This window comes from Anopheles ziemanni, chromosome 2, assembly GCF_943734765.1.
Source record: "Anopheles ziemanni chromosome 2, idAnoZiCoDA_A2_x.2, whole genome shotgun sequence".
In the NCBI taxonomy this organism is placed as follows: Eukaryota; Metazoa; Arthropoda; class Insecta; order Diptera; family Culicidae; genus Anopheles; species Anopheles ziemanni.
The window spans coordinates 87241399-87268332 of record NC_080705.1 but is presented as its reverse complement, the minus strand read 5'-3'; the positions used below and the strand labels follow the sequence as shown (position 1 = coordinate 87268332).

At 46.8% G+C, this 26934-nt stretch overlaps 6 protein-coding genes across 6 annotated transcripts; 2 read left to right on the top strand and 4 right to left on the bottom strand.

Annotated features, from left to right (window-relative positions):
- Positions 1–319: 319 nt before the first annotated feature.
- On the top strand, positions 320–6301 carry LOC131282329 (uncharacterized). The gene is made up of 7 exons (XM_058311758.1): positions 320–725; positions 936–995; positions 3040–3734; positions 3817–4088; positions 4177–4379; positions 4513–5398; positions 5479–6301. The coding sequence occupies exons 1-7, from the start codon at positions 411–413 to the stop codon at positions 6117–6119; spliced, it is 3072 nt and encodes a 1023-aa protein (XP_058167741.1). The 5' UTR covers positions 320–410; the 3' UTR covers positions 6120–6301.
- A 536-nt stretch (positions 6302–6837) lies between these two features.
- On the bottom strand, positions 6838–7471 carry LOC131281341 (U3 small nucleolar ribonucleoprotein protein IMP3). The gene has a single exon (XM_058310667.1). It carries the CDS (start codon positions 7415–7417, stop codon positions 6872–6874), a length of 546 nt encoding a protein of 181 aa, XP_058166650.1. The 5' UTR covers positions 7418–7471; the 3' UTR covers positions 6838–6871.
- A 617-nt stretch (positions 7472–8088) lies between these two features.
- LOC131294648 (alpha-amylase I-like) lies at positions 8089–10318 on the top strand. Its single transcript, XM_058322693.1, has 3 exons — positions 8089–8344; positions 8615–9512; positions 9583–10318. The coding sequence occupies exons 1-3, from the start codon at positions 8089–8091 to the stop codon at positions 10316–10318; spliced, it is 1890 nt and encodes a 629-aa protein (XP_058178676.1).
- A 127-nt stretch (positions 10319–10445) lies between these two features.
- Positions 10446–13707, bottom strand: LOC131294647 (fibroin heavy chain-like). Its single transcript, XM_058322692.1, has 4 exons — positions 13530–13707; positions 13290–13451; positions 13161–13229; positions 10446–13087 (listed from the first exon to the last, which is right to left on the bottom strand). The coding sequence occupies exons 1-4, from the start codon at positions 13705–13707 to the stop codon at positions 10446–10448; spliced, it is 3051 nt and encodes a 1016-aa protein (XP_058178675.1).
- A 2387-nt stretch (positions 13708–16094) lies between these two features.
- Positions 16095–19154, bottom strand: LOC131281614 (uncharacterized). The gene is made up of 4 exons (XM_058310956.1): positions 19048–19154; positions 18792–18932; positions 17332–17715; positions 16095–17262 (listed from the first exon to the last, which is right to left on the bottom strand). The coding sequence occupies exons 1-4, from the start codon at positions 19152–19154 to the stop codon at positions 16095–16097; spliced, it is 1800 nt and encodes a 599-aa protein (XP_058166939.1).
- A 4641-nt stretch (positions 19155–23795) lies between these two features.
- Positions 23796–26354, bottom strand: LOC131294646 (general odorant-binding protein 70). Its single transcript, XM_058322691.1, has 4 exons — positions 26256–26354; positions 24231–24449; positions 23960–24152; positions 23796–23893 (listed from the first exon to the last, which is right to left on the bottom strand). The coding sequence occupies exons 1-4, from the start codon at positions 26352–26354 to the stop codon at positions 23796–23798; spliced, it is 609 nt and encodes a 202-aa protein (XP_058178674.1).
- Positions 26355–26934: the final 580 nt, after the last annotated feature.

Genomic DNA, 26934 nt, shown 5'->3' with positions numbered 1-26934 from the left:
CTGTATTTACAGACGAAAAACACACAGTTTTTCTCCCCGTGCACCGTGTTCTTGAACGTATAGTTGAAGCCAATTCCAATCCAGTATATTACCGCTCGCAAGCGGTAGAAAAATAAGGTAATTCATCGTTTTTTTATGTGCTTCGGGGTAGCAGGAATGGCGGCGTCCGTAGCACCCGGTGTTCCGCCATTTTAGAATTTGCTCTGGACGAAATAAATATTCACTGTAGCTATGAAGTTTTTCCCGTAGTGTAAAACGTAGTAGCAGACTTATTACATACTTAATCATTGTTTCTTTTATTACACTTTTCTGCAGCGTCATCCAGACATTCGTATAGTACAAAGTGTTGACGGATAGTATTCGATAGTGGGCGCAGTTGTACGAAGGCACTGCATAAAAAAGACCTAAAAATGGTCCTTCCAAGAGGCGGCGGAGGCCGTGGAGGATATCATTCCCGTGGAGGTAGTTCACGTGGTGGCGGTCGTAGCTCGTATCATGGCAGTGGCAGCTACCACAATTCTAACCATAACAGCAGCTATGACAACCGGAACGATTCGCGAAACAATCGGTACGGTAGCAGCAGCACCGGCGGTGGCGGCAACACCGGTGGTAGTGGCGGAGGTTACGATTCACGGAACTCATCCCGTTATGAATCGGATTCGCGCTACTCGCGGCACGATGGCCGCAACGATAGCTACAAGCGAAACAATTCATCAAAATATGAGGTAAGCAGCTCATTCTGCCATCTGAGGAATAGCCGTTGCGCTTTGGCTGGAAATGTCGGGATGAGGGAGAGGCGGTTATTTAATATTGTTATTGATAAAATAAGGTAGCATTTGGCAATGTTCTAAATACTGATTGTGATGGACGGCTTTTATTCTATATTTCTTATTGCACAACAAACTGACAATCGTTTCGCGTCGTTTTCATTCAAGGATAACCGAGATCGCCGCTCGCCGGATCGAAAACGTCCTCGTAACGATCACAACTCGCAGGTAATTAAAAGTTGATTTTGGATGGAATACAAAAACAACGGGAAAACTTTGATACTAAACCGAAAAGAACGGTATAGTCAGTACGATTATTAATTTTTCGAAGTTGTTTGAACAGTTTCTGTGCGAAAATGTTTACATTCCGATATGGTGCACTCGAGACAAATAGCCTTTGCTTTAGTCGAGTTTGTGAACATAACAGTTTTCAGTTTACATGTTTAATTTCAATTGTTTTAAAATATTTTCAAATGTTCAAAGTATAAATTTAACATACAAACGCTAAGCATATTTATTGATGAAATTTTTTTTATTCTATGTTCAACATAAACAAACCCCTTAAATTGTCCAAAAGAAGAAGAGACACGAGCCCAAACTACTACGATTGATATGAAAAGTTTGAGGAAAGAATGGGTACACAAATTATATAAAAATCCCTCCCTCAAATACGTGTGTATGAGGATAGGAAGCATGCATGATCAATATTCACGAGTTAGCGCGCTTGCGATCCGCACAGAAACCGGAGAAGGAAGAATTCTCCCGCGCATCGTGATGCATGAATGCCCTAAATGGCTCCGCGAGAGGCAGTTGTTGGTGTTACTGGCCGGTGCCGTGCAATTTAGGTGAATGGTGAAGGATAGAATGGAGGGGCCACTTTTCCATCAGTTTGTTAGACACGTTAAAGGACACATATAGAATAAAACGTGTGCGGTGAAACTGAAATCTTCGTGATCGATACGACCAAAGCAACCCATACTTTCGCAGGAAACGGTGATAAGGCGCTGGTTTGGTGATGAAGATTCAAGAAGTTACGGTATAAAACCCACTCAGATGGCGTGTCTTCATCATTGCAAAACGTTCGCCTGTTTTGAGAACAAAATCAATCCCTCTTACGTATTCCTCCTTATGTTTATCTTATGCATCCATCCACGCCTTTGATTCACCACACGATCGGCTGAGCAGATATCATGGCGAGAACCCGATGTGAAGAAACAATCGATCTCAGTATGCATCTACGAATGAGCAAGAAATCGATCGAATTATAGTCTCACATGGGAAGTGGCGGGCAGACAACCGGAAACAAATCAAACTTTCCCATCATGTATTATTTTTTGTTATGTACCTCACAATTCAAGACGTTATTTGAAGTAAAAATCCGTACCGATGCTGCTTCTTGAGGACATCTGTCTTCACTTACTCGGCTCCCTTAAATGATGGGATCGGAAGCGATAACACACATCTAGGTCGCTTTGTGGAGAGAGAGAAAGAGAGTGTGTCGATAGAGCAGAACTCGAGTGCAAATATAGATCTACCGGTGGTAACTTTTTAATAACTAGCAAAGCAGTGCAGCTCTTCTCTTAACTAAAAGGACCAAATGTCCACCGATCACTTCTACGGGGTGCGAGTCAAAGTGAGAAGAGCAAGGACATACATTCAGTGCATCGCGGGTATGAACTGCATCAGATTTAAGCAAAGATAGAATATCTGTTCCGTGTAGCAAATCAATCGAACTTCAATCGTCTTCGTGAGAATAAACAAAGGTGGATGAAGCAATTGGACGACGAACGTAACGTGACTTAATCGAGAATGATGAACGCAAACCAAAAACAAAAATGATACGTGACGCGTATTCCCCATAATTTCGCGTTCGGGGCTTTTTTTCGAACCTTCAAACGAAATTGTAAATCGAAAGAAGCCTAACACACAACCAATGTGCGGTGAGCTTGGGGCCACCTATTTCTGCTACCGCGAGGTTTGTGTTTTGTGAACTCCAAACTGCACACTACAAAAGGCGATCAACAAAACAAAATATTTAATTGAAACAAACTGAAACCCAACAAAAATTCTAATGAAAATCTCTTCAACTGATTGTCGAAAAACCACCGTTCCTGCTGTATGGTAAATATGTTGGTTAATATTTTGCGGCGTACGAAAATGGGATGTAATCGGAATGAATGCTGATCACCATCGCCATCCCCCCAACACACACACACGCACATCGGTGGATATGGATGCGGATTAATCCTGGCTGGAATGCATACGCTCGCAGGGAGGAAGTTCGCGGCGGGAGTATGGTGGTAGCAGCACGGTTGGAGGACGCGGCGGTGGATCATCGTCGAATCGGTACCACGAGGGAGGCAGTTCCGGTTCAGGTTCGTACGAGAAGCGTGGCAGCCACGATCATCACTCGTCGACGTCGGGCGGTGGCGCGGGTGATGGCAACTCGAGCCGGAGCAAGTTCGAGCCGCATCACCGGAGCAGTAGCAGTGCCAGCCGAAGCCACGGTGGAGGTGATTCCGGCAGTTCTTACAGGTCGCGCGATAACAATTCGTCGAGCATGGGCCCGCCCCGGTCGGTGGCGATGCGGACCAGCGGTAGCGGTGGCGGAAGTGGTCGCTCAATGATGCGCCCACCGATGAGCGAAGGCTCACGGATGATGGGTGGACGTGGCGGCAGCAGCAGTTCCCACGGCATGGGAAGCGGTATCGGCGGAGGAATCCACCGACGCGGGTCGATGAGGGGCCGCATTTCTCACTATCGTTCCGACGGAAGGCGTGGGATGCTGAGCTCGCGCATCATCGGCGTCAGCAGTCACCATCGGCGCACCGATATGCGGCCGATGTCGCTCCACAACCGACGCTATCCGTCGCTGCGTGGCCGGGGAGAATTGCGTAGTCGCATCCTTGGTGGAAGAATCGGAGAGAAACGGATGCATGATATGACCACCTCAAAAATGGCCAGCAAGTAGGTTTCTCATCTACGTCATCTATTGGATCTATTCCTCATTTGGCGTTTCTCTTTCCAATACGCTCTCACCTTTGTTAAGGTCCCTCATTAAACGGGCACTGGCGGCCGCGAAAGAATTGGGTGACGATTCGGCTTCCGAGAACGATGTTGACGACGACGATGACGACGACGCGGAAGATGCGGGTGTGGACGATGAAGCAGGTGAACCGACGCCTAAAAAGCAACGGAAGTCGTTGGTCGAATCGGCCGAAGCGGATATCAATTCCAAGAAGGAAGACGATGGGGATGATGCGCAAGAGGAAACAAAGATTAAGCAGGAGAAAACCGAGGATGACGATGATGACAATACTGGTAAGTAGGGATTGGAAATTCATAATTGGTTTCTTTTTCAAACCATTTTATCGCGGGAACTACGATGACCCTTTCTTTCTCCATTCAGGTACCGCAGGGGGCGAAGAACAGGCTCCGGTGAAGAAGAAGGTTCCGAAAAAGGAACCTTCCTCGACAAAAAAATCGCTGGATGAGTCCAAGGACGAAGGAAGTGAGAAGAAACGATCGACAACGATCACCACCAAGTACCGCTCGTCATCGTTTATTAAACTGACTTGTGCCCATTGTAGTTACAAGTGCGTCACTTTTAAGGTAAGAGCAAGAGATTTGAACAGTTTTTACTAGTTCATATTTAATGTTAAAATTGTAATGTTTTTTGTACATGTCGAAGAAACAGTCATGTTCAAACACATGGTTTATATTCCTTTATATGCTCTTCTTCCAGGAATATCAAACTCACCTTTACAGCCGCACGCACAAAGCGAAGATGCGCCTGCTCGCGGTCAAATGTCGCGAGCGGCTGATCGAGATGCGTTCCGCCCAGCGCAATGCCCAGAAGGACGAGGACGAAAAGTCCGAAGACGGTGCGGATGGTGAAGATGGAACCGGTGGCAAGCAGCGGCCTGGATTCTGCATGCTGTGCCGTCTAAACTATCGCCAGCCGCGCATCATCCACCAGCAGTCCGAGGGCCACAAGGAGATGAAGAACTTCCTCATGCCGTCCTGCTACGTGTGTCGCATCAACTTCAAGAGCCCGATGGCGTACGAAACGCACCGGGCGTCGCTGGATCACCTGAAGAATAAGGCTCGCGTCGTGCGATACGCATCGGAGTCGAAGGGTGACGATTCCGGGGACGAGCTGACGGGCGATATGGTCGATCTGGACAGTTTGACCATCGTTGACGAGGTGGGCAAGGTGGACGAGATCTGCGAACCGGGCGTGGAAAAGGAATCGGGTGGTGCATCTTCGTCGGCGGTGGCAATCAAGCGTGAGCACGATAGTGCCGGTGGGCGGGCGACCGGCGGCACGGACGAGGATGACGATGAGGACGATGATGAAGTCGGCGACGAGGACGATATTTCCATGGTAATTGGCCAGGAGTACGTGAAGCTGGTGGAGGTACAGTTTTGCGAATTGTGCAACATTTACCTGCATGAACAGGCAAGTAGGGGATTAGGTCAGGAAGATACGCTGCGCGACCACTGCAAGAAACCGTTGCATCTGAGGAACTACATACGCATCCGCAACGAGAGGAAGCTGCGCGAGCGGGCAGAACGGATCCACAAGAAAAAGATGAAGGGTGACAAGGGATCCACACACTCCAAGAAGGGTAAGATTAAGAATATTCACAACGAACCACACTGAATGTGTTTTTTAATGTGAATTACTATGTTTCATTCCCTCTTGTAGGTGATGAAAAAAAATCAAAGGAATCTAGCACTGCCAGCGGAGGAGCAGGAACTGTGGAATCAAAAACGGCTACACCAGCGGCTAACGCTGCCAACAATGGGACAGCAAGCACCACTTCGACAGCAACGGAAGGAGCTGCAACTGAAAAGAAGCCCGAATCGAACGAAGCTTCGAATAATTCAAAATCTGGAACCAATGCCGGAGCCGCCAAATCAACAACCAATATCAAGGAGGAGCCGGCCGTTGGTGGTACCGTTCCGTCTGATGAAATCCTCTCCCTGGACGTAAGCAAAGACGCCGATACGGCCTCCCTCGGTGGGGATGTCAATACGGCGCTGATCGACGACAAGCTGATGTGGCAAGAGGTGGATAACGACGAGCTGGGTGAGCTGCTGCGCGACGTTAACGAAGCGGAGGAAGAGGATGATGACAAAACAAGTCTCGAGCGGTACGACAAGTTCCGGCACACGGAAAAGAACGGTCTCGAGCAAACCCTCGCGGCCGACGGTGCCGGGGAGGAGGAAGACGATAGCGTCGACACCAGTGGTGGAGTCAACAAGAACACCGGTCTGGCAAAGTCGGCCACCAACGGTGACGCTGGCGATGGGGAAACAAACAAGGAAAAAGTTGACGCTGTCTAGGGCGCGTAAAGGGATTAGGGACAAAAGGATAGGAAAAGTTAGCTTCTCCCAAGGAGACAACGTAAGAAAGAGGCGCTCAACTCGTAAGTGACTCTACACTTGTTTGCGTTCGCGTGCGTTTATAAGATCGACCATAATGCACTAGATTACGGCAAATTTAGAACTTAACGAAACGTTAGTAAGTTTGGACGTGTTTTTTTCTTTTATTTTGACTTCAATGTTTATCCCAATTTAAAAACTGATCATGAACTTGCTTTTACCCTGTCAATGAAGGGTATAGTATAACGAGCACAGGTATTCGTCTTTCTTTGGAACATGGACTTGCACTATTGGACTGACGGTATTATTTTTGTATACTCAAAATAGAATCTTGGGCGAACGCACTTGAAACACAAAGCGGATATTTCCAACATGAACGCACCGTAGCAGAAAATCTAATTAAACTAACAAAGTAATAACATGAAGTTGTGAAAAATAAAAACCCATGGTACTACACATAATAGGTATTTCATTCTTCAGGTGGTGATTTAGAAATGTTCAGACCATGAAGCTTATCAAAATTTGCAGTTACACGAATAGTTTGATCGGCGGATAGATATCCATCATTCTTTAAAGAAATTTTTCGGATGGTCTACGACAACGATTTGTGCGATGGGGTAAAGTGTGTCATATCGTTCGGATTCCCTATTGATTATCTCATATAAGTTTACCATTTTTATGCTTACAATATTTATTCTCTTCTTTCATCCTTATTACAGTTCAAAATCATCTCTCATATCGTTATACTCCAGCAAATGTCTACGAATCGCGGATCCATCGACCCAGGTCACAAAATCCTCTAGCGTCCGCGGCACCAGGAAGGCCGGATCCTTTACCACCTCCACACCGACCCGCACGTGCCCATGCTCGATCATCGTGGTGGCATGCTTAAGATTCTCCGACATTTTGTTTCGCACCATCACCACCGGCAGCCGGCGTCTGCAGAACGCCGACGCGCTAATGTTGTTCACGTTCTCCAGATCCCATTTGGTCGCTATCACACCCATCACGTACAGTTTCTCGAGCATCAGCCCGCTCATCTCCGTTCGGAACGGGTGTTTCGGGTCGATTTCCGCTATTTTTTGCGCCACCTCGCGCACCTTCCGGGACAGCAGGTTGTAGGTAGTGTAATCTTCTCGCTTCTGGAGGTGGTACTTGCGTATTATTTTCGACTCTTGCTGGCTGTGTGTTTCCTTCCAGTTGAAGAAGTCGACCTTTTTCAGGAGCTTTTGCTCATGAAATTTCAATTTTCTAACCATTTTACGAGAGAATTGTTTCGAGCGGCACTAGAAACACGAAAAATGCTTGTTGACTGTATTGTTTTGTTTTTGAAAAGTTTGACATTTCAGCACGATGTAGTGAATTTGACAACATAAACAAATCAGTCATTGATCAACTGTGGCAATTTTGAAACACGACTGACCACGTGCTTTGTTTAGTTATAAAAACGTGTAGTATGCAAAAAAGTGATTCAAATTTTCAAATTAATTTTAAGAAAAATTTCATTAATATTCATCCTTCTAGAACACATCTTGTACACTTATTGTTGGAAGTGCTATCGGTTACCAGGGACTATAACTAATGACAAATTCAACTACAACTTTGTTGTAATCAATTTATCTTTCGTACAACAAGCTTTTTATTTACAAAATGTACCTCTCCATTTTTTCTCTCACAAGCATTTACTATTGGTTTTCTGCACACATTATCATCAGGCAGTTGTTCAAAAAGCAAACAATTGGGAGAAAATTAGATGCAACAACAAACATCAAGCACCTGCTTCTGTTTGTCCCGTTTCTGTTCCGAACAGTTCTGCGTATGCACTTTTCACAAACTGTTTAAACGACACATTCCTCTAGCACGTTACACCATTAGTTTTCTATAAAAATAGCCGCTCATCACCTACGAGGGTCAGTACCATCGCAAAACCATGGCACATGGTTGGATTTTACTGTTTCTTATCGCTGCGCGTTACAATATCGAATCGATAATAGGGTTACAGATCGGTCCATTCACAGTCCCTTCGGTAGGAAATGGCGGTGCCGTCGGGTACTCAAACAGTCCGTTCAACGCATCGCTTAATCCTTCAGCAAGAAGTGCCTCGTTCCAAGCGCAAATTCATCAAAGCGGTGTAGGAAACAGTGGAGTGTTGCCATCCGGCTCGTTACTCACGAACGTCGCCGATGGTTTTAGAAACAGGTTCTCGAACGATATTCCAAATACTTCGAACCAAGCTAGACTATTACCGACATTTCCTTCGATACCATCAATACCGTCGATTCCAACCGGGCGTAGTTGGGTGCGTCCGTTTTCGAGTGGATACTTGGGCCGATGGATTCCTCTGGACAATTCTGTCAATGCATTCAGATTGATTACAACAAATACCTCACAGCCGGTTCTGAATTCATCCGGTGGGTGGAACCAATTGGTAAACCTTGTTCCCGGCTCTGGACTAGAACGAATAGAGCAACTATCGAAGACTCTTGGCACGGTCACAAATCCTCAGTATTGGAGCAATATTTCGTCGATTGCAGCATCGAACATTTCCTCAGATCGTGCTAATCAACTCTCCCGAGGAAACGACAACCTTTCGATCCTTCCCAACGTTTCGGCTGAAGCGAGTGGCAGAAATGTTAGTGGAAATCGAAAAGATCCCCACTACTATCCCGGAAGGACGGTGATGGTTCACCTGTTCGAATGGACATTCGCCGATATCGCTGAAGAGTGCGAACGTGTGCTTGGTCCAGCCGGATACGGTGGTGTGCAGGTGTCACCGGTTAACGAATATGTTGTCGCACCGAATCGTCCCTGGTGGGAACGCTACCAGCCTATTTCGTACGAGATCCGCTCCCGATCGGGCAATGAAGATCAGTTCGCTGCCATGGTACGTCGCTGTCAGCGAGCTGGTGTGCGGATCTACGTGGACGTGGTCGTAAACCATATGGCAGCCGTTGGGCTCCGTGTGCCACTGTACGGTACGGCTGGCTCGCCAAGTGACCCGGAGAACCGGTTGTACCCAGGCGTTCCGTACAATCGAACACACTTTCATCCGGAATGTACGATCACAAACTATCAGTACGCGGAGGAGGTTCGAAATTGTGCACTCGACGGACTTCCAGATCTAAATCAAACGGAGTCTTATGTCCAGGATCGAATTGTAGACTTTATGAATCGATTGATTAAGCTCGGAGTTGCCGGCTTCCGAATGGATGGCAGCAAACATATGTGGCCAACCGATCTTGAAGTTATCTACAAGCGGCTGCATCCTCTCAATAGTTTGTTTGAGTTTCCACCATTTTCGACCCCTTTTATTTATCAGGAAGTAATAGATCTTGGGCAGGAACCGATCACGGCGTAAGTATCACTATATCGGAAGGTGAATACAATATCGATGTGGACTAATAAATCATTCTTTTTCTACCAGATCACAATACACCTACCTTGGGGAAGTCACAGAATTCAAATATTCAATGTACATCGGGCTCATCTTGCGGGGCACACTGGATGCTACGGCACTGCGAGCACTGGTGGCCGAAAACTCTACCCAGTACGGATTGATACCGTCTGACTCGGCACTGGTGTTCGTGGACAACCATGACAATCAACGAGGACACGGTGCTGGTGGTGCCTCAATTCTTACCTTCAAGGATGGACCAAAGTACATCCAAGCCGTTGCTTTCACCTTAGCCACCGATTATAGTACTGCACGAATAATGAGCTCATACAACTTTACCGACTCCGGCCAGGGACCACCCGCCGATGGCTTGGAGCAAATCGTATCGCCCGGGTTCAATTCCACCGACGGAAGCTGTTCCAACGGATGGATCTGTGAACATCGATGGCCCGTATTTCGGCGGATGGTAGGCTTTCGTAACTTTGCAGCCGTCGCTCCACTGACCGATGTGCAGACGACGAGTGGCACGTTTGCATTCTGCCGTGGTAATATTGGATTTGCGGTTTTCAACACCGGCACCGTGACACGTGATGGAGTGTTTCAAACATGTCTTCCTCCGGGGGAGTATTGCGATTTGATTTCGGGCGAAAAACAAGCATCAGAGTGTACCGGAATGAGAGTTCTGGTAACCGGCGATGGGACAGTTGGTTTGACACTTCCGGTTAATTCGTCCGTTGTACTTGACCTGCGCAATCGTGTTGTATAGTAAACAAAATATAGCACGCAAAGAGTTGCAAAATATATAATAAAATGATCAAATTTATTTAAATAGTTTTGTTACATTCCTGCGATTGAAATTTAATTTGTTATTGTGTTACAATATTCTCATATATTTAGAAACGTCCTCCATTACCAAAGGTTGTGGTTTGCTGTGTATCATCAAAGTTTCCGGTAGTGCTTTCATCGGCTACATTACGCGACGTCGATGCACTATCAGGCTGCAATGATCCGCTCGTAGTGGCAAACGCCCCGTTTCCAGTATTCCAGCGTCCAGATGGGAGCACATCCTGGGGACTTCTGGTGACGGTAGAGGGCCCGCCCAATCCTCCCCGATTGTTGAAACCACCACCAGATCCAAATGCATTGCCTGCTCCTAAAGCACCACCAGATTCAAATCCGTTACCAGCTCCTGGAGCACCACCGGATCCAAATCCATTACCAGCTCCTGGACCACCACCAGATCCAAATCCATTACCAGCTCCTGGAGCACCACCGGATCCAAATCCATTACCAGCTCCTGGAGCACCACCAGATCCATATCCGTTACCAGCTCCTAGGCCACCACCAGACCCAAATCCATTACCAGCTCCTGGAGCACCACCAGATCCAAATCCATTACCAGCTCCTAGGCCACCACCAGATCCATATCCATTACCAGCTCCTGGAGCACCACCAGATCCATATCCATTACCAGCTCCTAGGCCTCCACCAGACCCAAATCCATTACCAGCTCGTGGAGCACCACCGGATCCAAATCCTTTACCAGCTCCTGGAGCACCACCGGATCCAAATCCATTACCAGATCCTGGAGAACTACCAGATCCAAATCCGTTACCAGCTCCACCGAGTCCATTTGGAACGGAAAGGCTTCCACCCGTTGGACGGAATCCGGTGCCAGGACCCGCCACGTACTGTAAATCATTCCTTCCTGCCTCATTGTTGTACGCGTAAGATCCTCGTACGTTACCAGCACCATCCGATGATTCTTCACGCTCTGAGTCAGGTGCACGATAACCAAATTGATATCTTCCATCATAGCCGGGTCCTCTGAATCCACCAGCACCCAACACTCCTCCGGCACCACCAGGAGGAGAAACTCCTGCGGGACCTAAACCATTTGGCGCAGAAAAGCTACCATCGGATCGGAAGCCGTCGTTACGACCCGCCGGATTGTTATACGCAAATGGGCCCCGTACATTGCCCGCTCCATTGGCGGCTCCTTGTTGGGTAGAAGCCGGTGCTTGATATCCGAATGGGTACGAACCATCCCGACGTGGGCCAGCCGTTTGAGACCCTACGCCATTCGGTCCCAAGGAAGATGAAGCTCTATTTCTTAGACCATTCGGATCATCCAGGCTCCCACCGGTTGGACGAAACCCAACACCGGTTCCCGCAGGAAACTGCAAATCGTTCGGACCACCTAGATTATTGTTCGCGAAGGAACCTCGCGGATCATTTTCTGGACGAGCAACCACTTGCTCGATCGGTGACTGTTGAGGACGGCGAGTGGTTTGGCTATCTGAGCCATCGGTAGCCTGATTAAACGATCCTCTTAGGCTGTTTACTGAATCCGTTGAGTCTTCAGTATCTTGCTGAGTAGTTAAGCCGTCCTCATCGATTCCGCTTGATGTTGTGCGATCGTTTGAACTGCCGATTGGACTAACAGTTGCAGTATTACGTACGACACCTAGTTGATTGCCAGCGTTAGGGTTACTATATGCCTCAGTAGTTCCCCGTACTGTCTGATCACGTGGTGTTGAGCCACCTGTCGAGGGGGATGTTGTTGGCAATCCCAGCACACGAAGAGTGCTATCATCAGGACCGTTTGAGGAATTTGCGCCACTGGTCGTACTGGGACCATCTGCTCCGTTACCCTGAGGCCTTCCAGTCGTTACGGGAGTGCCGCCTATGGTACCTTCCCAACCATCAGCACCATTGCGTAGAAACGTCGGCACCCGGCCTCTTGAGTGAACCGACTGCGGTCCGAAGTCGGTTGGATCAATTTCACTTGGGTTTCTACCAAAGCCTGTACGCAAATCTACATCGGGACCAGCACTGAAGGAGAAATTATGTTTCGCGCCATCGTTGTTGAAGCCATAGTTTCCGTCAACGTTTCCATTGCTATCACCTGCCTCTTCCCGAGTCGAATGTGGCGTTTGGTAGGAAAAGCCGTAGCTACCATCGGGGTTCACATGGGCCACTGGGACTCGGTACACATAGCCTGTACCTTGCCATGGGTATCTACCGGCACCACCATAACCACCAAAACCTGCTGGTGCACCGTAAGGCTTTGGATACGATGCAGGTATAGCTGCTGGGTTCACATAATAAACAACACCAGGACGAGATCCGGGAACGGTAAAAGGTACGTTAGGAGTAGCAGCTCCAGCTCCAGGACCTGACGCTCCTGTTGTTGCTCCTGTTCCTGCACCAACTTCTTTAGTGCCTGAAGGAATATTTGTTGGTTGTTGCCCGTTGGATGGTGGATTTGATCCCTTAACCTCTGGCCTCACTCCTCCGGAACTCAACCCAGCATCTCCAAAATGTTGCGCTGGTCCAGCTCCTGCAGGACGACCAGATGCTGGTCCTCCATATGAGCCACTAGTAACGGGAGTTGATGATCCTGCGCCATTAAACCCTCCTGCTGGCGATGATCCACCACTACCGCCATAAGCACCTAAACCGGGCGCACCCAAGGATCCGTCGGGTCCTAAACCGGCACTACCTGTGGCACCTCCGGTCCCTGGAGTGAAACCTATCGCAGAGACAATGTAAGAGATTTGTTACTACCAATATGGCACAAATCGATCTTTTGAAAGGAAGCCTACCTTCATAGTTTCCTCCTTGAAATGGTCCTGTAGGAAACTGTCCATTGTTTCCAAACCCTAAACCTTGACCTACAAGTAATAGAAGAGGATAGTAAGATAGCACTGTGCGAAGCAATTGTCATTATTCACCTGAACCAAAGGCAGCCCCATTGTCGTTTCCAGGTGCTCCATTATTACCTACAGCTCCGTTGTATCCAGAACCGGGTAATCCACTTCCTGCTCCTCCAGATCCGTAAGATTTACCGTCTCCACCCCACTGGCTATTCCCAAAGCCAGGGCCCAACCCTTGATCTACTGAGCCGGGAAATCCTAAAAATGTTAAACTTGATCACCGTTGGGGACGTCAACTTTTCATAGAATGATAGATACCTCCTTGAAATTGTCCTTGATTCCATGCTCCACCGAAAGCGTTCCCCTGACCGTATCCTCGGTTACTTCCAAACGTTCTATCACCTACTCCTGGATAATACGTGTTTGGTGAGTTCCAGCAGTTGACATGGCTTACGGCTCCCGCGAGCATTAGTAACGCAAAACGACCAAGCACCATCCTAACCACCTTGAGATACTTCCCTTCGTTCCAGCACAGAACAAACAACTGTTGGTAAGGAACTACTAGTCAGGTGTTTTTATAAGCTGTCACTCAACAACATCGATGCACACTGGTCTACTTCATCACTCCGCGGTCACCACTAGAACAAGCGTCTTCACGCAAACACTAGCGACAATGCTGCGACGCACTCCGTATGACTTAATATCGGCGAAACCGGTATGGTGGCATTGTCATTACAAGCCCTTGCCATATTAATATGGGTGCGACAGATCATCGATCGATCCACCCGCTACAATAACCAACTAGGGAAAAAAAGGTACAAAAAACCTCCCCCGAAGGGCTGAAAAGCTGCAGTGCAGTGTATTGGATGCGATTCGTCATTCATCTCCGGTAATTAACGATATCTTGCATTCCTCAAAGCCGGTTCCGTCGCATGTGATGCTCACAAACACAACCGAAACAAGACGCGCGGTTCTAGTAATGCATCTGGCATCATTTTGCTCCCCTTTGGAAACCACAGGTCTACCAAGGGCTTAGCCCCAGGCATCCTATAATTCCAAGTGACTGGCGACCATCTACTTACTACCTGTCCATGGCATCAAACGTGCCCTATCGAATCGATACCGAAACCTTGCCGTCAGTTCCGCCTCGCGGGAAAGTTCGCTCGATTAATCTTTGTGGATCATCTTCCCCCGGAGACGCGGGGGTGGCCTTTCTCGGTGCCGGGATACCGTATGTTTATGTCTAATAAAATCTAATCATCCGCGAGCGATAATGGATGTCTTCCAGTAATTCTGGTAGCTTATAATGTTGTAAAACTGCCCGCCGGGGTTGATTTATCGGCGGATGCAACGGGAGCGGATCTCAATAAATCCACGACTAATCTACAATCAATGATCTTTTAGTAACAATTAGTAACAATTAGCCGTTGTGACGAAGGATCACACAAATTTACGATCCACACAATGTTTGATGAACTAAGCTTGTTTCATCTAGGCTATCATCTAACAATTAAAGATAACTGTATTCATTAAAACTGTCGTTAATCGTGCCAACAAGCCACGTGCTGGGGCCGTGAGGTCCTATTTGTAGGTAACAGTTCAGATTTTTTTTATTCTAAAACGAAATCCATCAGAAAACTGTCTGTACAAGTAAACAAAACAGAACCATTACAAAAAGAACCAAAAAACATTACAAAAACGAATCGGTGTTTGTAAAGCATCATCTTCCGATCGAGACCAACGGCTAAATTAATTAGCATATTTAAATATGTCTACAACACAACGGTTTGTACAAAAGAGGAAAATGTTTTTAACCCCTCAATTAGCTCCACACGTTTTACACCCGATTTGATCGATTATGATGTATTTACCGTATTTGCATACTTTTTGCCCATACACCGGTGCACCGTTAGCATCTTCCTGCGATCGATTGTATTCAAATGAAGCGCGATATATTTTTTTGCAGCAACACAACATTCCATCGCAAACACGCCCAACGATGTTGTTGAGCATGAAATTACCGTGCCGTCAATTATCGAACCGCGTTAGCTACTTTTTGCTTGTACTCGTTGGGCGTCCTCCGTTGCAGAGGGAGGTTTGGGTTTTCGGGGAAGCCGTTGCATGTTCATTCAATTTGTCAGGTGCTGCAGACCAATTGACAATGGTGTTAAAAAGGCGCTAAAAGATGATGATCGACCGAACCGGGGTGGGATTTGTTTCATGGCGTCACTCTCAGATCAGGCGAAGATTGTCGGCTACCGGTGCTCTGGTGTTCTGTAGTTGTTGCTCAATTCTTCCCATGTGCTTCCCATGCTGACTAGATCCTCACCTCATGCACAGAGAAGCTGATTGATTGATTCAGGGGAAACCCGACAATTTGAACTAGTATTTCATCAGCTGAAGTAAATTTAAAGTAGTACAAGTAGTCGTAATATGTATCATACAGATAACTATCCACAATATATCCCAACTGGTTGCTAAAAGCAAAAAGAAAAAGTATACCATGGCATGTATTGGTCTATTTCTAGAGTGTTCGTAAAATCTACACATAATACGATATGATTTGATTCAATTGAACGAAGAATTTATAAAAAATTGTAATATTTGTCTGTAAAATGCCTTGTTGGGATTGAAAATTCAAAAATATGTGCATTTTAATTTCATTTCGGAATAAAATTTCTCCATTTCTTCACACTTAGATTATAAATTTGTTATTTTTCACAACATGTCGCTTAGTGTGTTACTTTACTACTTTAAGAAAATAATTCCAACTCAACCAAACCATTATTTCTTCACATTTGCAATAATTTATTTACATCACTAATTGTTCCACTTAGCTTAATAGCCTACTAACTGTTGAAAAAGGTTGCGCCTGCCGCGTCCCTACCGCCCATCATAAGGCTTCCGATTGCCTCCGGGGCCCGATTTTGCTTGCGCTTGCGTGTCCCGCCGCAGGGCATCTCCTGGCGAGGGCGCCCGTCCACCGTACGGTAGCAGATCGATGTTCTGGATGTGTGCCCGGACCGAGGCACCGGGTGCCAGCCCCACGTACCAGTCGCCCACGTTCTTGATGATGGTTGAGTCCTTCGCGAAATCACGCCAGTCCTTCTTGCGGTCGTCCTCGAGCTTCTTCTTGTCGTACGTCACCTCGGGAAAGGAGGCGAAGTCGTTGTTCGAGTCGTAGGCGCTCGTGCCCGGTGCAGACTCACCGAACGATGGGTACGGAGCGGGTCCGGATGGGCCGCTCGTGATGGCCACATCGAACGGTCCGGACAGAGGTGAATCGTGCTCGTGCTCGGATGCACCTCCCGGTGAAGAACCGCCCGGACCGGAAGCTTCAAAATCGTACTTGGGTGGCACAAGGCCTATGATGTTGTCGTCTCCGTACACCCCTGCGTCATGGTCGGAATCGTCCGATGCGCCGGATGGTGGGTATTTCTCCCGGGACACTTCGCTCGAGTCGGCACTGGGTCGGTCGGTCGACGACGATCCGGGACGCTGACCCGCCGTGGGCGAACTTGTCGTAGGACGCTTGCTATCGAAATCTTCCTCATCGAATCCTTGACCCGTGGGACGACCACTCTCGGGGTAACCGGCTGGTCCGCTAGGTTTCGAACCGTCCGGCGGATAGCCCGCTCCCGAACCCGACGGCCCTGTCGGAGGGTCGTACGAACCTGAGGAAGCCGTGCCTGGGCGACCGGATGGTCCTCCATCGTAACCGCCCGCCGAAGGACGCGCCACATGATCGTAGGTTCCGGAAGCTCCGGGACGCTCACTGGCCGGACCGGAAGGGGCCGTCTGATACGACGGATTGTTATTGTCACCGATTTCACTCTGCTCGACGTGGTTCACGCCAAAGTTGGGCTGCGGCAACCGGTGTGTTCCGGCACCTACAGTGCTCTGCACCACCTTGTAGCCGATGCCAGCCCCGGCAATATACTGCACCGTACGCTGCACACCCTTATCGTCCAGATAGGAGTAGGAACCACGGGTTACACCGTCCGGTCCGGTCGTTTCCGAGCGTCGTTGGTCGGGTCCCACGGAGAGTAATCTTGAAACAATGTAAATCGAACGATCGTTTGACTAATGATTGCCTTCTTGCCTCCTCCACAACACTTACTTGTACTGCCCGGACCCACTCGGGCCACTCTCGAACGCCACCTTCCCGCGAACCTGCTTGTGCGTCTTGTAGAGCGGACTCTCGTAGGCGATCGTGTTCGGTGCGTCCGGTACGGGATTGGCCACCTCGTAGCCGGTGCCCGAGCCAGCCGAATACCGGACCGAGTGCTTCTCGCCCACGTCGTCGATGTACGTGTACAGCCCGTTCACCCGCCCATTGCTGTCCGAACCCTCGCGCCGCTGATAGTTACGCGTCTTGAACTGGAAGTCGTAGCTCGGATCGTCGTACGGATCGGCCAGTGGGTCGTCCGGTGTACCTACCGGCCCTCTTGGCACCTGCGAGAGGCTCTGCTTCCGGTGGATTTTGGGACCACGGGCACGGAAACTATGAAATATTGGGGAAAATTTATATTATAAATAATAAATCTTTTTATTTTTGTGGATAAAAAGGTATTAACTGCAAAACTATAAAACTAGTTTATTCAACAACCGTCTTAAATCACAAAAAGTGCAAACAACTGCTTACAATGATTTCAAATTTACTAATTCATAACACAACCCGATTGTCAGTCAATCAAGCACATTTCAAAAATTATTTCGAGTTCGTCGCTTATTCTTGAGTTGAAGTCTTTCCTTACAGTTTGTTACAGGAAGCCGTTTAAAGGTTCGATTATTTCGTGTCTTTTTAACGCGAATTTTTTTTAAAAAAGGTCTATAAGATTTCAACTTTCCATGCGTTCTCTAAACATTTTTTATCCAAATCTACATAAGTGGAGTTGTATAAACGAAGTTTGATATTTCTCAAAACCAAATTTCTACAAACTAAAAAAAATTCTCTGATCTGTACTTTTTTTTTAAATCAGTTATATAGTTCATAACAGTTACTTTTATTTACTCTTCATGATGTTATTCCATAAACTATTGTAAATCACCTTCATACATTTAGCCGAAACGGTTCGGAAAGCAAAATCGCCACCATTGCTTGAAATGATTAACCCATTCTGCCGCCTCCAGCATCGGTTCTGCACATCAATGCCACTTTAAATTTGACTTTGATGGACCCAAAGCAGCATAAAACAGTTAAACACAATGGGACTGCTGTTTAAAAACTCATACCAAACGAAGGACAAGTCGGCAGGGTTTCGAACGGTCTGATACCACCTTGGGGGTCTAAACCATTTTCCACTGGCATGGGGGAGTAAAATTATAATTCTCTTTCTGCACGGACACTGCTACACACACCCCCGCCGTTGAACAATTGTCTTGTGACCTCAAAATAATTACACTTCTTTAACGGTGTGATAAATGCTAAATTAGTAATTCGCTCTTCCACTCCGCCCGCGTTCTTCGGTCGGTGGCTCATCCCATAAAATTCAAGTTCAACATTGGGAAACCTTTCACTTCGTTGGAATAAAAACCATACAATCACTCCGCTGGCTGGCTCCGGGAACCTCCACTTACCCGCGCGGTCCGGCAGTGTAGACCGTTTCCTCCACACGCCCCGTGTCCGGCTGACGGCTTCCGTAGCGCCCGCGAACGACGGTCTTCGGGTTGCCACTGGCCGTATGGTAGTGCGCACCGGGTGTGTCGGAATTCTTAAGCCTTTGTCGGATCGCAAGGATGCCGATTGAGAGTGAAACACGAAAAAGAAAACAAACATACACATTTCAGTAAGACTGTACAACCACTTTTTCCATAAATTCGACTCAAACACTACCCGAATGCAAAGGATCCATCCGAATTGATGTGGTTGAAATCGGTCTGGTCGGTGCGCACTGTTAGCAGGTTGGCAAACACCACACACAAAATTACCAACACTTTCATTGCTGCTTCTTATCTTAAAATTTTAACACTTTTCTCCTATATATATATTTTTTATAATTTGTTTATTGTATATATTATTCTTTTTGAACACTGTTCACAGATTTCTTCGCAGCACTTTCATCTTATTTCACTACTTGAATCATGTTTATTCTTCAACGTTCGTTTGTTCAACGATCAATAATATTTTCACGAGATTTGACGTTTTTTCCGGAGCTACTTTTAGTCAAACTCAGCACCAGGCTCAAACTGTTCAGTGCGGCGGAAAATCGTACCTCTTTATATACACTTTAGTCCGCCACCTCCCTCCGAATGTTCCTGCGCGGGAAACCCTCGTGCCTCCCCCTGGATTAATGGCGCTTTTCCGCCCAAAAATGTAGAGGGAAACGAACAAAAAACAAAGATCATCAAATGAACGCGGCGAAACAATAATGATACTATAAGATGTGCCACCCGCACTAAGCCACCTGATCGGAGGCTGTGTTTGTTTTCCGTGGAGTAGAGTCGTCGGATGCTTCCCTTGCCCCGTTCGGCCCCGATCGTTGTGGGAGGGGGTGCCGAAAAACGGTTGCTAGCCGTCCGACGGTGTTGTGTGTTGCGCGCGAACTCAAAAACGAAACCATCGGAGGGGTTTGCCGTTTTTTACGAGATCGAAAGATTAAGGAACAAAGTCAGTCGGTTAGCCGGCACCCTTCGGTCGAGGGCTTCTTGCTGCTACCACCGACCTAACGCATGCGCATGCGTGTTGATTAGATGGTTCTATGACGCGTTTTGTGTGCCAGTGTGGCAAGGTGGGTCCGGACGCCGGTCGGTCGGTCCGGGGGAAAATGTGAAAACGAGCTGAAAATGAGCTACAGCTTGCGGTGGCAAAAGACGGGGCCGGTGTTGTGGCACCTCCGGAAGAGTGTGGCACATTCCACGCCCGGTCGAAAACAATGGTGATCTCCTCCAACCGATCGGGCTGCGCCGTTTCCCAGCCCAAATGCACGGCGGGACGCCCGGCCGGTGGGATCACGCTGCGGTCTGCTCGATATCGATCTTTTCCAGTTTGATCGTAGGTGGCGCACACGTGTCTGTATGTGTGGTCAGTGTGCAGGCTGCTCACAGCCCCGTCCGTCTCGGTGGTTTCTTTTCATTTGTATCGTTTGCATGACTGCACTCCACGTTGCTGCTGCACTTGCAGCGTTCGAAACCGAAAGTAAGCCATCGTGGCGCAGCTGGTGGTGGAATTTTTCATTCATAAAATGTTTATCTTTATGCTCATTCACTTGAGCAATAGCCTACCCGCGGGGACGCGGAGGCTTGTCTGTACATATGAAATCTTCAAGAACTCGGGAGAAACGAATATGAGTAATAGCAAATGTTTATTTGGGTTGTAGTAATGTTTCTAATAGCGCTTTGCTTGGGAATCTCACTAGATCCGTCAATTTACTAAACTAATTTGTTAGAACATGCAAGAAAATAAGTAACTGATTGTACTGAAAGCATTAAAAATGTTATGTGTCCGAAGTTATTGAGCTCCAACGTTCATATTTGAAATTTGAGTATGATGCTTAAAGCCTAAGTCTACAATCAATGGCTTATTTAATATGAGGAATACATAAAAATAAACATATAATGAGTTGCTCTTTATTATAAAGAACTCCCAAATATACCTCTCGCGGTAAACTTTTTATTAATACTTTATATTCTTTACACCATTTTAAGATTAATGTAGTCTTATTTCAAATCCCCAACAAATAATAAAACATACATCACTGTGCAGTTAGCGAAGCAATCGCAACACAATGTAGTGCCTTGTAAAGCAACGTTGGCTGCTCATCAACGTGGACAATAAATCGCATATATGATCGCAGCTTCACCTCACGCCCAAACGGATGCAGCCGGTAAACCAGTACATCACAACGCTGCCCTACCGAAGGCGCGGTAACGCAGGTCCATCTTTTTCCCGCTTGGAGATACAAGTCAAGGGCAGCGTCATAATGGCGAATGGGGATTTTCTTTCCCCCCTCGCCCATTGTTTTCCACCATCACGATCGCGATCTTGCGCGCTGCGACCGTTCGTACACCATTTCGGCAACCTGCCGAAGACTCCCGCTCAACACTCTTTAGGCGAATGAAGAATGAAAACCATGACCTGGACCGCCAACACCTGATGGCTTGGCGTCGCTTGACGTCGGCGCCTGTCCGGCTGCCTTATTTTGGCAGGATTTCCTTTCTTCCTTCCAGCCCCCGAAATGATTGATAGCGCCAGCGAGCCGAAGGTTCTGCAGGAACGGAGGTTGGCTAGATTTCGGTAGGTCTCGCTCTTCAGCAAACCACTTGCCAGGCAGCATTCGACACACCTTCGAACTGACCAAACAATGGTCGCCCGAAGACAGCCAGATTTTCACGTACCGCGCCGGAAGTGGATCGTTGGGCTGGGTGTGACTTCAGCTGTCCCTCGGAAACCGGACAGTTCCGTCCATCTGCCAGCGGTGTATGTTTCTTCAGGTGTGTGTGTATTAATTAAAACCCCTCATCATTTCAGCCGGTTGGATTCGCCGTTCGTTGTTATTAAAATCAGCAGATGATTTATGGCTGCGAAACGATCCATCCACCTCAACCGGACGTGGGCTGATGCAGATGATCGCGGTGTACGTCAAAACGAGGAGGATAGAAGTATAAACACTTGTTAGTGATCGGGTATGGTACAACATACAACATACAACAACTAAAATAAATAAGTATACAGTAATGCGTTATAAGTTTTGGTTGACCAAAAATAACAAGTCCTTATTCAATGCAAAAATGGAGTCTGTTGTTTTAAGAGAATTCTGAATTAAATACTCATATGGGCAACCCTTCAAATTAATTTAACGATCTTTACGAGCCACGAGAAGGAAATGCACAACACGTGACTCCGATTTCAACGTGGCCCCTTTGATGCGTAAATTCAAAGTTTATTAACATTATTTGCATCTTACCATCTTACCGAGCTTCATCACCAATTGTTGAGCCTCGTTTGTGAATTGAGGTTGGGCATGAGAACGTACGTGAGATCAATCAGAGATATCTCGGCGATGATGCCAAGATTTGAAACCACGTTTGGTAATCATTCGTTTGAGTTAGCAAAATGTGCTGGATTTTTATCAACATCGGGAACGTGTAAGGATTACTTATGCTCGACAAAAATAGATTGTTTTTCATAATAAACCAGTGCATTTGTTCTAACACAAGGCTTGAAACAAATGCTTCACAAATTTTAGATAATTAAACTAGACAAACCGTGGATTGAAATTTCCGTTACACCGTTCGTGCAACTCACGGTGACACCGGAAATGTTTAATTGGATAATTTAAAGAATCGATTCTTATCACCGAAATCGGTGGGACAATAGTTTTGCGAAACACGGTAAACCTTCATTCCCAGGAGCCGACTTGGCCAGTTGTAACCGCGGTTGTTCACAGAGGAGCATTATTGGACGATGACAAATCGTTGACCATGTTTTTCCTTGGCGTTTGTTGGCCGAGAAACAAGAAAAACGCTAAAAAAAGGTACAATTAAGAACAATGATGACTTTACGGATGCGATCGTAATCGGATATTGCACGTGTATGGTCCCCTTTCGGTGCAGTATGCGTACTGTCGCATGTTTACTTAGCCCGCCAAGACCGCCATTGTCCGTTGTGGGTGGCCCTGAAACGGAAAATCTCTAGAGGAAGCCCAACAGCCGTAAAAGTGTTCCGCTTTGTTTCCGTTGTCACGGATTGCTCTGGGAAGGTCTGAGGCGGCAGAACACTCTAACCTAAAAGTTTCACAGAAAATCTACTTTTTTAACCTTAGTTTTGGAACGAAACAAAACCATATAACCACTGTTCTTCAGAGAAAACTTCCAGGTAGTTAACCAATTCTGATTCATAAAGCAAACGAAGAAGATGAATCCACCATCGTGTTCTTCAGTGTTAATGCGAATGCGAATCATGCTCGTCCCTTAATAAGTTCCGCATCGAATAATTTGCGTGGACGTAGAACACAAACCAGTCAACCTTTTGGCATTTTTGGCCTAGGTTTGGCGGCTCGTTAAGAGCGTTGAGATGGGTGTCTTATTGACCATTGTTTGGAAACCGACCCGCCGGTTAGTTTACATATTTCACGATCGTTGAACTTAACCCTTAATTTAAATACGTTTACGCTAGTTACGACCAGTGGGACAGTGCGATGAAAACAACAAAAGTGCGGAAAACCCACCGTAGTTGTTGTTTAATTGCCTTAATTTTTTATTGTTTTCATACATCTCGCAAGTTTCCGCAATGGGTTTCCAGAAATAAAACTGGATTTTCTTAACAAGTAAAGTTTGGACAAAATTGCTTGCAGTCATTTAAGTTTTTTAACTTTCTTTCCCATAAAATTGTACAACGTAATACAATTTATTATGTGTATCTGGTTTATATGTGAAAAATTATAATTAGCAATCCTCGGATGGAACGAAATTTAAATTAAATTATCTCTCCAGTTTATTAACAAAAATCACATTTCTATGTAATGCCCTGCTTAACTTAAGGTTTACACTCCTAAAATTTACATTTGGATTCAAAATCAATTTCGGGCATTACGATAAACTCTAGCGAGTTTGTTTTTGCTTAGATTAAAACGGTTCACTGAACTATTTATGATCCTGCATTCCACCACTGCAATAGTCGGTGATCATGTCCGAAATGCAATCGAATACGTCGAAGGCGACTTCACACTGCTCAAAGTTTTCTAAAAAGAAATAGTAGAAATGAAAATCGATTCCTAAAATAGACAATCAAATGATTGCACACTCACCTGCAGCATCGTTCCGTTTGATTTGGTATTTCTTCGACGTTCCCTTCAGACACCGGTCGACACCGCGCAGGGTGGCCATGAAGTAGCCATGCTCGTTAACACCGTCCGTGTACAGATTGACCAACCCATCCAGCGTTGGCCACCCGTTCTTGTCGATGGCATTATTTTTACGATAAACGCACTGCATCAGACACTGCGTAAAATGGGTGAAATAAATTTATACAAAAACGTACTCCTATGGTGGCGGCCATTTTTCCATCAGAGAACTTACACCGGCAATCCACTTGTCCTCGTGCGATACGATCGTCGGGTGGGAAAAGTCCAGCGTTCCATCGTCCGGACTGCGCTTCCGGCGATCGTGCCACTGGCCGTGTTCGGCCGTGTAGATCTTCAGCGCATCCTCGATCAGGTCGGACTTGATCTCCTCCTGGCACTGGTGAATGACCATGTCCACTTTCTTCGACACGGTAGGTTTGCTGAGACAGCGCTTCTGGAAGGGAAGCAAGTAAACCAAAGTTAGTGAAAATGTTTCTACTTGTGATTACTCCGTAATCATCTTGTAAACCTAGTCCATAAAGGGGCAATACAAAACAAGATGGCTTGCAGATAATAGGGAGAAAACCAGTGAGCAGTCCGAAGCAGATCCGAAAGAAGTGACACGGCTGCGGGTACATTATGGCACCCAAGATCGGCGTTTAAACCTGCCTGTAATCGCTACCGGTTCGCGTCGCAAAGCCAACGCATGGAGAAACCGGAGAAACCGTCGTGTGCATGAACATCCATTTCAATTTCGTATGTCCGTCGGGTTCCAGTCAGCTACACAGAAACACGTTTTTCCGTGTTCCCAACCCGTTTCCCGGCAGTCCCTTTTTTCGACAATGACGAACAACGGCAACGGTTCAGTACCAAGCAGTCGGTTGCGGTGGCTTCCGCACGCATTATGCTACCTTCCGTTGCCTTTCGTTGCCTAGCGGAGGAGTCGGGAAGCAAACTCGTCTTCCATTATTGTCGTATGATGCAAATATGTCGTTTGCGCCTCCGTGCCTTAAGGTCTTACTTTGGTGGTGGGAACCTTATTGCCAGTTCTTCAACCCAAATCGCCCAAAAATGCGAACCCTGTGAATTATGTAATGTTTGGAGCGTATGCATTGACTTACCGCAAGAAGTAAGTAGTATTGAATCATATGACTTTTGAATACTTTGTCAATCTATTAATGTTGCCAAACTAATCAAATATTATTGGGCAAGAAGGGATTTAAATTAAACTCAAAAATAATTGCCTAAGCGAAATTGTAAAATCTAAGCTTAAATTAAAAAGTAATAAAAAAATAAAAATCCCCCAAAATTGTCTCTAAAAATTACCCTCATTTTGCTATCATCCAATCGCCGGTCAAGGTGAACAGCTTTGTGATCCCAAAGCCACACCTTTCACCCATCTCGGAGACTCTGCGTGACTTACGTACTAAAGTAAAGGTTATACTTTTGGTAAGGGACCCTCACCCCTGGCAAGGTTGCGTTTAGTCTTCGGCTAAACATGTTGGACGTAAAGGTGGAACAAAATGGATCGCCAGCGAAACTCCCACCGTGGTCTGGTGCGTGCCTTCTGACAAGGCAATGGCAAAGATCTACTGTATCTTTCTTCCTCCTCAAAGATGATATGCCTTGATGCGATGCGCCACAAACGTGGTGTTTCTGTCGTAAGAAGACGTAAGACCTTGTGGCACGGCACGGTTGGGCAGACCGGCATGGGCTGACTTTGAAAATTGCCGATCACATGTTACGAAATCGGGGCAATGCTCGGGGACCGGAAAGATCGTCGCGGGTTGGAAAACTTCCAATCTATCAGATTGTGATGAGGGGGTAGTTTTGGAAGTGAATGCACATTATTTTATTACACAAGTTCAAAATATGTAGTGTATGTTTATTCAAGCTTAAAAACAGATTATGATCGTTGAATTATGAATGACTAATGAAACAAAATTTTAAAAAAATACATGGCTTAGTAAAGGGTGCAGTGTTGCTGCTTTTATCAATTTCGTACCTTTTAATTTAACTAAACACTGAACAATAAGTTAGCAACAAACATAAATCGATTGCGATCACCCAAATTTTATTGAACCTTCGAACCTACTTGCCTCCGATTACGCCCTCGAATTGTGTAAGTGATCGTGCTTGGCGCAAACCGCCGAACATTCCGGGAGGCTCGATTGCGATTGCATAACCAACGCAACCACGCTGGCGAACAATTAAACGCCGAGAAAAAGAAACCGAACAATCAATAAGACATCGAACTCACTTTCGGTGCATCGGCTCGGACCGGGTGCAGCATCAGCAGGTTGCTGCAGGCTACGACAGCCCACAGCCACAGGACGGCCCAGGAGCAGTGACACTTCATCGTGCGTTGAACTCGGATACTCCTATGCGTTCTTCGACGGCTCAAAAACAGGCACCCCCTGGCCAATGGCACGATACAGCGCACTGCACACTTTTCACTACACACTTTCGTGCGTGAGCTTGTCCACTATGCATCTACCAACGATACGATCGTTTTTGGGGCCCCGGGCACAACCTTTCGCCACGGCGTCGCGGACACTTGTGGCGCATGAATCCTGATCCAAACCATACCTAACCGGGGTTAACAATTTCTCTTCAACTCCCCAGCCGTGAGTGTGTGTAGTTTCGGCCTTGCGCGACCAACATATTTTGTGCGCATTCGCGCACGCCATTCGAAACGCACCACGCGCCGCTCAAGTAGTAACGGTTTTTCTCCTTTCTTTTTCTTTCTCCTTTTGTGGCTCGGGGAAGGGACAGGCGGCTGGTGTGAAGTGAGCGGTGCAAATGCAAAACTAACAAGTTATCCGCCATCGGGACGGGAAGGGATAATCTTGGGTCGAATTTGGAAAGGAGTAGCTGCGAATCTCTGCATCAAGGTTTTCGCGAGCGGATTGCACAAGAATGGATGCTGCAGTCGGTCG

Coding starts and splice junctions, on each gene's coding strand:
- LOC131282329 (XM_058311758.1), top strand. CDS start 411: ATGGTCCTTCCAAGAGGCGGCGGAGGCCGTGGAGGATATCATTCCCGT. Junction 4,089..4,176: donor TGACGATGATGACAATACTG/GTAAGTAGGGAT, acceptor TTCTCCATTCAG/GTACCGCAGGGGGCGAAGAA. Junction 4,380..4,512: donor ACAAGTGCGTCACTTTTAAG/GTAAGAGCAAGA, acceptor CTCTTCTTCCAG/GAATATCAAACTCACCTTTA.
- LOC131281341 (XM_058310667.1), bottom strand. CDS start 7,417: ATGGTTAGAAAATTGAAATTTCATGAGCAAAAGCTCCTGAAAAAGGTC.
- LOC131294648 (XM_058322693.1), top strand. CDS start 8,089: ATGGCACATGGTTGGATTTTACTGTTTCTTATCGCTGCGCGTTACAAT. Junction 8,345..8,614: donor ACTCACGAACGTCGCCGATG/GTTTTAGAAACA, acceptor GCTCTGGACTAG/AACGAATAGAGCAACTATCG. Junction 9,513..9,582: donor GGGCAGGAACCGATCACGGC/GTAAGTATCACT, acceptor TTTTTCTACCAG/ATCACAATACACCTACCTTG.
- LOC131294647 (XM_058322692.1), bottom strand. CDS start 13,707: ATGGTGCTTGGTCGTTTTGCGTTACTAATGCTCGCGGGAGCCGTAAGC. Junction 13,230..13,289: donor TGGGGCTGCCTTTGGTTCAG/GTGAATAATGAC, acceptor TATTACTTGTAG/GTCAAGGTTTAGGGTTTGGA. Junction 13,088..13,160: donor TCAAGGAGGAAACTATGAAG/GTAGGCTTCCTT, acceptor TCTCTGCGATAG/GTTTCACTCCAGGGACCGGA.
- LOC131281614 (XM_058310956.1), bottom strand. CDS start 19,154: ATGAAAGTGTTGGTAATTTTGTGTGTGGTGTTTGCCAACCTGCTAACA. Junction 18,933..19,047: donor GATGGATCCTTTGCATTCGG/GTAGTGTTTGAG, acceptor GATCCGACAAAG/GCTTAAGAATTCCGACACAC. Junction 17,263..17,331: donor AGTGGGTCCGGGCAGTACAA/GTAAGTGTTGTG, acceptor CATTGTTTCAAG/ATTACTCTCCGTGGGACCCG.
- LOC131294646 (XM_058322691.1), bottom strand. CDS start 26,354: ATGAAGTGTCACTGCTCCTGGGCCGTCCTGTGGCTGTGGGCTGTCGTA. Junction 24,450..26,255: donor TCCGAGCCGATGCACCGAAA/GTGAGTTCGATG, acceptor CTTCCCTTCCAG/AAGCGCTGTCTCAGCAAACC. Junction 23,894..23,959: donor CAAACGGAACGATGCTGCAG/GTGAGTGTGCAA, acceptor ATTTCTTTTTAG/AAAACTTTGAGCAGTGTGAA.